The 9,528-nt window shown below is 34.9% G+C and overlaps 1 protein-coding gene across 2 annotated transcripts in view; it reads left to right on the forward strand.

The window, feature by feature from the left end:
- Window positions 1-5,269, forward strand: part of ERCC8 (ERCC excision repair 8, CSA ubiquitin ligase complex subunit) — a 33,040-nt gene extending 27,771 nt beyond the window's left edge. For both annotated transcript variants that reach the window (XM_026717033.2, XM_087927244.1), the window contains 3 exons: window positions 606-803; window positions 3,481-3,570; window positions 4,182-5,269. In XM_026717033.2, coding sequence (XP_026572818.1) covers window positions 606-803; window positions 3,481-3,570; window positions 4,182-4,250 — 357 coding nt within the window. In that variant the 3' untranslated portion in view covers window positions 4,251-5,269. The remainder of the gene's footprint in view (window positions 1-605; window positions 804-3,480; window positions 3,571-4,181) is intronic.
- Window positions 5,270-9,528: the final 4,259 nt, after the last annotated feature.

The following is a 9,528-nucleotide window of genomic DNA, read 5'->3' on the forward strand; positions in this document are numbered from 1 at the left end:
TACATACATAATGACATTAATACAAGATTTTTACACTGGGGGGTGACAAGACTTAAAACTTGGAGAACCATTGGTATCCAGGTTCCTATAGATTCAAAATCGGGTTTGCTGAATGTTGCTGAGAAACATCAGGCATAAGAGATGTTACTTCAGTATTAGAGAATACTAGTGTAACTTTCATTTACAAGATCAGGTGAGTTAATAACTTATATGTTTCATAAGTCCAAGAATAATTAACAGAGAAAATTGTGAAATTGTCCCTGCCACAAAAAAGAGGGAAGGGACAATCTCTCCCCCCCCCCCCAAAAAAAAAAAAAAGACACAAAATTATCTGTTTGATTCTTTTTCCTACTCTGGGTACTTACCCATTGTAGCCTTCAGTTACCAAAAGATTACCTCTCAATTTTAAAGAGTTCTGAAGTAGATCTGAGTTATTCAAGCCTAAAATCGGATAAATGCTATTGTGGAGTAGGAAAGGACTGTATTCTTTACAGCAAAATACGTTCAATAGGAAATAACCTCTTTTAAAATTTAACAAACCATTGAATGATTGCTTTTTTTAATGTTATATTAACGATTAAATGTTTTATCTTATATCTTTACAGGTAAATTATGGGAAGGTGAGCAATGAAAGTAAAAAAGGACTCAGATTTACTGTATCACATGGCTGCAGTTCTGAATTTGCATTTGTGCCGTGCAGTAGCACTGTTGCTGTTTACACAATTTATTCAGGAGACCTAATAACTACACTTAAGGGACATTATAGTTCGGTTGACTGCTGTGTCTTTCAACCTAATTTTCAGGTAAGTGAAGCTGTCTGGAGAATTTTAGGTTAGTTAAACATGACACCAAACAAGTTTTCCTTAAAACACTGAGCTATGTTGAATACATGATCCCTAGAAGGATTATACGAAGTAGAATTCAAGTGAACTTCAGATGAAGAAGGCAAAGCCTTTCAGTTTTTCACTTTGAGATTGAATATGATGCACTGTCTCTATGACAGTCTCTCCATGTTGTTTCTCTAGCATGTGAAGTATAGTAAGAGAATGACTATTTCTGTACATGGGTTTTCAGTTGAGCGATTATGGTTAATAGACAAATGATGACATATTTCTTTAAGATTATCCCTTTCCATTAGCAGCAGCTCTCATTTGTGCAAGAATTTTTCTGTTATATATTTAAGAGGTTATATTAGGAAACTCAACTAGTATATTGAGGGATTCAGCTGAGAGCGGCATGGAGGCCTAGTGGTGCCTCCCGTTCAGAAAGTTGAGAGTTCAATGCTAGATAGTGGCAGGTGTTTTTTTCCTAGGGTGCAAAAAAAATAATATTTGCTTCAAACTCCGTGTGACATCAGGAAGGGCACCTGGCTTCATCTAGTCGCCCCAACTTTACCCCAAATTAAGGGATTACATGATCTTTATTATTTTAAACTAAACATATTGAAGGACCCAGATTCTACCTTTGAAGTTTCAAAACAAAAAAAAAGACTTATTAAGCCTGAGATCCCATTGAGCACGCCTCATCAGATCGACTAATACTGAACTAGATGGCCTAACAGTCTGATCAGATTTAAAGCAGTTTCCTGTCTTTAGAGCAGTCTAGCATGTCAGCATTATAATAATGCTAGTACACAAATTAAGGCAAGGTTCTCAGGCAAATGTATAATGAAAAATTATAAGCTTTAGTCTTATAGCCATTTGGTCTAGACAATTGAATTTTTGAATATGCTTTAAATAATCATAATGACACTTGACTTATTGTAATGTGCTTTATGAAGGTAAACATCATTCCTGAAATCTTTACAAATGTTAAATTGTATTTTTGCATTGCATTGATGACATTAACTTTGCAAGTCATTGGAGATCAACATCTCAAGCTTATTTATTATTCATGTAGATTAGAAAATGTTGGTAGAAGAAGCATTTCTAAAAACTTTGTATAAAATGCAAACTGTATATAATGCAGTTTCTGACCACACATTTTAAACATTCTGAAAAATGAAAGACTGGGACACAGTTAATTCAAGATGGGCATCAATTTTAGTAATGCTGTGGCTTTTCATGCATCCATATTTCTCTAATTAAAATTTTAGTTTTTGCAGTGTTTGGGTTTTTTTTTCAGAATCCACAGAACGTATTTTTAGATTATTATATGAAAAGTGGAATAAAGATGCTAATTTAGAAATAAATGTGACTTGTCATAGGATGCCTTTTTTGGAAGTATTATCCCATCATTTCTACAGCCAAGAACAGTCCTTAAGAAAACATATTTAAAAACTGTTGCAGCTGCTCTGTTGAAAGGGCAGGGCAAGGGGCTCAGAGGAGACATTCCTAAATAAAGGAGATAATGGGGGTAGAGAGGAAGAATTGTAATTAAAATTCTTTGTAATATTGACTATGACTCCTGTATAGTTTATCCTTCAAGGCCAACATCTATGGAGCATGAGAAATAGTACCGGTATTCTGAACTTGTTTTGTGGGCATAGCTTGAAAGGTTTGTCCCATTAGTCATTAAGAAGTTCTTTCCTTAAATGGAAAGGTCCTTCAGTGATGGACTATACATTTTATAATTCTAGAAGTGATTCAAATTGTAATCCAATATAACAAGGGGATCTCTGTGACCTCAAGGCAGAAATGAATAAATGACCATGTTTATTTTAATTTATTTACATTTATTTCAAATTTATTAACTTTATGTATAATCTTTTCACCAACAAATACGATAGCTAATAATACAGTAATATTTAAAAAACAATTATCAGAGTTTGAAAATCAATATTTTTTTAAAAAAAAATGATATAACTGATTACCCAACCTAGCATTCAAGCCACTTTATACACTGATAGCAATCTTTCCAGCCCTCTCTAAGCTGTTTTACAGAGTCAGCATATTGCCCCCAACAATCTGGCTCCTCATTTTATCAACCTCAGAAGGATGGAAGGCTAAGTCAACCTTGACCCTGGTGAGATTCGAACTGCCAAATTATAGGCAGCTGGCAGTCAGCAAAAGTAGCCTGCAGTACTGTCTGCAGCAGGATAACAGAGAAATTAGCTGTACTTTTCTTTGCCAAGTGTTTCAAAGCCTGGAAGAAGGTACCAAAAGGCCTTTGCTCATATTTCCATTAAACAGTGGCAAGATCAGAGAAGTATGCCTTCCAAATTGTTTAGCCATACATGTTACAATTTTTTAGACAGCCTATTCTTGGCTTATACAGGCCTTTATATAGTTTCTGGATCAAATCAATCCTCTTAATTCTTTTTTGCTTTGTACAGTTGTAACTTAGGAGAACACAAAATTAGCTTATCATGAAGGAAAACTTGTTGAGCTTATTGGAGCGTATTTATGAATAGTATTTCCCAGTCAACCCAATTGAAGTGGCTAATGTAGCTGAGGTACCCAGATGCAAGGATAGTGTCAGACTATCCTCTTTCCTTATTCAGTAATACTTAACATTATTTTGTTTGTTTCTTAATGGCAGGAACTTTATAGCAGTGGCAGAGATGGTAATATTCTTGCTTGGGTGCCATATTTGAGGGAACCAGAACCTGATGATACTTATTCTGAAAAGGTAAACAATTTTAACTGTAGCAAAGTTGGAACTGGAGAATAACTAAGGACATGAAAGGAAAAATAACTAAGGACATGAAAGGAAAAATGCTTGTCTGCTTATTTAATAAGCAACAAGGACTTGTCACAAATGGGATGGTAGCTAATTATAGCTCCTTAGGGCAAGTTGTTGTCTCATCTTGTACTGATTTGAGGTGTGATTGGATTTATGCTATAGGTTCATTATATTTGTACTAAGACAACAGAGACAGTCTCAATATTTAGAAATGTGTGTCCTTTACATTCCAGACAAGGGCATGGCTTCTATTTCTTATCCTTTCAGTATGCAGAAAAAGTTAAGGTATTGGATAAAACACATGCAAAATATTGGCTGAAGCATGACTTGTTTGTAGCTTCTTAACTGCTATTCTTAAGGAAAGGACTTTAAAGCAAATAAGAAGAATTTTACTTTCAGTTAATTGACATGAGTAGTTTCTAGTAATCTTGGTCATAAGCCCGCCTTTAGCTATATACAATTATTTCTCCTGATGGTTGTCATGGGATTTATAGAGACAGAATCCATTCACAAGTTAATTTTCCATAACTGTAATCCCTTTTTCCTTTATTTTTTAGTTGCCTTCTAAGCAATTGCATTCTGCATATGAAGACGCATGGAGCAGCAGTGATAGTGAGGCTGGATGAATTCTTAAATGACTGTTAACATAAAGATGATAAATAATCACGCCAATTTTTTTAACGAAGGACATTGACTATCAGAACCAGATACAGCTATAGCTTTCAGGTTCTTAACATAAAATTTCATGAATACTTTCCTTTTTTTCTCTTTTGTCATTGTCAAATTTTATTCAACATGTTTACATTTTCATTTACAATGAAGTAAGAATGCATTTCTTTGTATGTGTTTGCTCTCTTCTGTAAAAATACAATGGACATGCTAATGATCTAAGTGCTAGAGCCCACTGTAACTACATAGCCAAAAAGGCGTTAAGAGTTGTTAACCTAATCTTATATAGCTTTTTCTCTGGTAATATTACACTAATAACTAGAGCATACAAAGCATTTGCTGGACCAATAGTCGAATACAGCTCATCAGCCTGGAAACCACATTACGTATCTGATATTAACACAGTTGAGAAAGTCCAGAAATATTTCACAAGAAGAGTTCTCCACTCCTCTACTCATTGCAGAATACCTTATGCCACCAGACTCGAAATTCTAAACCTAGAAAACCTAGAACTCTACTGCCTTCGGTCTGATCTAAGTATAGTATATAAAATCATACATTGCAATGTCCTACCTGTCAATGAATACTTCAGCTTCAACTATAACAACACAAGAGCAAACAACAGATACAAACTCAAGGTTAATCGCACCAAACTTGATTGCAGGAAATACGACTTCAGCAACAGAGTGGTCAATGTCTGGAATACTCTATCTGACTCTGTGGTTTCTTCCCCAAACGCTAAAAACTTTAACCTTAGACTTTCTACTATTGACCTCACCCCTTTCCTAATAGGTCTGTACAGGGCGTGCATAAGCGCACCAACGTTCCTACTGTCCCTGTCCTATTGTTTCTTTTATTTTTTATTTTTCTTATATGTATCCATGTATTCATAACTATGTTTTTACTTATACCTATTATCTTATAAGCAATTGACAAAAATAAATAAAAAATAAAAATAAAATATTTTGTTCTTCAGTAGACCTCAGTTACATTGATACCCATTCATATGACAAAATCTTTGTCTTAGGATTTCTTATACAGAGTTGCACTTTGTGTAGGTGTAAAATTTTCATGGTTGGAAAAATGGGATATGAATAAAAGCTGAAAATATTTGTGTAAGACTAGTAATCTCAATTAATTGTCAAATTAAGGATGACAAAAATATATAAGAAGTTGCTTATAGAAAATGTAACTATTTGCCTCGCTCTTAATGGCAATCCAATAAATCCATTTGGTCTCCAGCTCACATAACATAATGTTTTTAAATAGAAAAGATTCTAAGAGGATCTCAGCCTCTTAATCTAGTCAGATACTGTTGAAAAGACAGATAAAACTGCTTTTTTATTGTACTTAACATCATACAGAGTTGCTGACATATAATAAAGCTGTTACCATTAGTTTGGTTTTTAGATGTATTGATAAGCAATACGTAGCTTTCAAGGTGCTATTGAACTACAACTTCCAAGACAGTATAGTAAATATAGTAACATATTTTTACTATATTTCTGAATAAATGTATTGGTTAACTATTGTCTCTTAGTAGATTTATCATATTCTATAAGTTCTTTCTTTTCCTACTTCAAAACTGAATGTTAGGTGCTATACACATGTACAGCTCCCATGGGATCATCTAATACCTAAATGTTTCTATTTTGCATAGTTCTCAATTTACAGCATGTTTTAAAATCAGTTGGTATATGTTTCAGAACAAGATTAAAATACATGTCTCAGAGATGATTTCATATTGTCAGCACATGTTTTTCCACTAGAACTGCTGTGCAAAAGTGCTATTCCTGACTGTCCCAAAGGTGCTTTTTCAAGAAGCAACTGGACTTTCTGGTAAGTCTAGTTCCCCCTTGAAAAAGCACCTTTGGGATTACCATGACCTGGGTGATTGAGAATCTCCATAGACAGACTTCTGACTGATAACCTGAAAAATGAGTTCCTCTTGCTGGTGAGGCAAATGAGAGAGGCAGAGCTAGGATTTTCATTCATTTCCTTTATTGGAACTTGCTTACATTAAATATCTAGTACACAGGTGCTTCTTATTGGGGGCTTCCTAATGTCAGAAGTTGCAGAGAGTATGGGAAATGATCTGGACAGAGATAAGCAGGAACCATTGCCCAGGCAAAAGGAGCTGAAGTGTTTTTTAAGTCCAGAACATGGAATTAATATTGAGGAGTAAGTCAGATAAATGCTTCCCTAATTCACTGAACTACAAGAAAGAGAAGTAAATAGAGCACAATAAGATTTGCAAGTTTCTATCATTACAGACAATCTCAGTCAAAGTAATTTTAGCTTCTTGGGGATTGATTTCCTGATCTGGTCTATCTAATGAGATTGGCAGAACTACAAATAGTAAATATGTATTAAGCCTAAGAAAATGGTTTAGTCACATATATAAAGGATAGGAATATTTTCATCTCAGAGATTAAATTGGCTTTGACAAGCATTTTAGAAGTTTCTATACTTACAACTCTAATCAGTAGAACTGCAAATCAACTTCTTGCCATGCTCCTGAGAGCTTCTATAATATTCTGCTAATATTGATGCCAATAGGTTTCTGGAAGACCAAAGGATAACTTGGCTGGAAGAAGCAAAAATACGGTCAACAGCAATTTGTGCAGATGAATCTGTAGGTATTTGGGAGTGAGATGCCTCCCTAAATAGGATGAACCAACCTGTGATTTGGTCAAAAGTGTAGAACATGGAAGAGATCAGGGCACATCTTTCTATCTTACAGTTAATTCAAAGCAAACATGGTGAAAACTCATACTTGAAAAACTGCTTTGAAGTTTTAGAAACAGCAGTCTCCCAATAAAGCAGCCTTCTTTTCACTCCTTTCTCTACAGGAAATCTAAGAATGTGACAGTCTCTTTAAGTAGGCCAGGTCATGAAACAGATAATAGAGATTCCAGAATTGCTACTTCCTTGTAATAGGGCATTGATAGCCTTATCTTGAATGCCTGTCCAAGTTCCTGTTTGTATCATGCTAGTACCAAACAAATCAAAGTGGGGCTATTTTGTGATTCTATTCCACACTTGCTTCAGTCTTTGGAGCAGCGGGTGGGCAATTAATTTACTCAAGGGGCCTCATGAGAAACTGGAATTGCTGTGGATGGCCAAATCAATGTAACCTGATCTTATGTCCGCAAACTCCGTCACTTCAACTCGTTGGGTTCTTAGGAATAAGCGCTGCGCAGGCACAGAAAAATACTTTTTCTCCTTGCCCTCCTGTAGCCACCAGCCAATTGAAGGAGTGCACAACAATTGCACAGGGCTGGACCAGACTCAATTTCTTTTCCCATCCTCTGCTGTGCAGTTATTTACAGCCCCAAAGGGCCGGTTGTGGCCTGGAGGCCATAAAATACCCAGGTCTGCTGTAGAGTATGTAATCTCTTCTCCAAGTCCAGTGTGTTCCTCTATGTTTTTTAGAACTGAACAGAGGGTCAAGTAACAAGTGACAAAAAAAGCATTCTTAGATGTTATCCTGTTCAACACTTTAACTGGATCATGGTGAGGTTATGTGTGTCATAACCACATAGCCAACTATTGTGTTGGTTTAACATTAAACCAAACTCTCAGTCAGCTGTGTCATACAACTAGAGGTAACTACCAACAGAATGTTCCTTTTTCTGCAAAATAAAATTTCAGTTCAATTCCATTAAAATGATTCTTTTAACAAGAGACTTGAAATGGGCAGAAAAAAATGGAATATATTACCTTCCTCTTATAGTAAACAGTAGTTCTAATCACAGCTGTCTACTATTAGAATTATTGAATTTGAATACAGTTAAAGTATCTGTGATCATATTTTCTCCTTAATGCTTTATTCCTCAATGCCTCAATGCCATGTGAGCAGAACCTCTGCCTATGCGGGAAATGGCTCATCAATGAGTAAAATTGGGAAACTGATAAATAAGAGGTGTCTTAGGAGCAACATGAAAGAATAAAATAGAATAGAATTCTTTATTGGTCAAGTGTGATTGGACACACAAGGAATTTATCTTGGTGCATATGCTCTCAGTGTACATAATAGAAAAGATACATGAGTCAAGAAACATAAGGTACAACACTTAATAATAGTCGTAGGGTACAATAAGCAATCAAATGATACTAGGATTACAACAAAGGAAAGAAGCAGCAGCACCACAAAAAGAGACCATGTAAAAGAGCGGGATTTTTAAATAGTCTAAGAAATAGGGGGGAGGGGAAACACCACTCCCTTCAATCTTTCTAATTTACGATCACTTGCTAACAAGATGGATGAAATACTCCTTTAAATAGATGCAATTCTGATTTCTACAACTCAGTTCTCTGTTTACTGAAACCTGTCTTAATACAGAAATTCATGACAACAGCATATACATCCCAGGAGTTCAGATATTTAGATCAGACAGAATTGAAGATACATCAGGTAAAATGAAAGATGGAGGATTATGTTTATATATCAAAAAACAGTTGGTCTCAGGATATAACCATCATATATAGCCATTTTATTCTCCACATGAGTTCTCCTCATTTCTCCTAATAGCTGTGTATGTTCCTCCACAAAAGTCTGGAAAATCATATTTGACTTGCATGTAAAAAAAATTCTGTCTCTCTAGAGGTTTTTTATATGCAAAGTACATTGGAAATTACTGATAATTTATAATCTAATCTCCTGCAAACCAGCTGAATAAAAAAGTATTTTGGAGAGAGGTGACTATAAGAAACTGCCAAAGCAAAATAGAAACAATTTTCAAAAAGAAAATGAGCGTATATGAAATTGTCACACAAGAACTTTGTCTTGTTCCAGGCTGAATTCACACATTAATTTTCAAGCAGTTTATTTAGTTTTGTGAATAACTAAAAAACAGGGAAAAAGTGCTGGAAATGTCATCAGATACCTGGCTCATACTACCATATGTGGTGGACTTGTGAGGACACTAGAAAATATTGGACTAAAATTCGCATATGGTTGGAAAAAATGATAAAGACACATATAGACTTGAAACCAGAGATCTTTTTATTGGGAATCTTACCTGATACATATAATAAAAATTTGAAGTATTTGATTGTAAATGTATTAACAGCGGCTAGGATTGTATTTGCTAAAAACTGGAAGAGTGAGAAAACTCCATCAGAGGAAGAAATTATTAAGAAAATATTGGATTGTGCTGAAATGAGTAAATTGACATTTGAAATTAGAGAACAAGAAGATAAACAATTTTATGAAGTTTGGGATCTTTTTTA

Source organism: Pseudonaja textilis, chromosome 2 (assembly GCF_049901715.1).
Source record: "Pseudonaja textilis isolate UNSWEBS1 chromosome 2, rPseTex1.2, whole genome shotgun sequence".
NCBI lineage: Eukaryota > Metazoa > Chordata > Lepidosauria > Squamata > Elapidae > Pseudonaja > Pseudonaja textilis.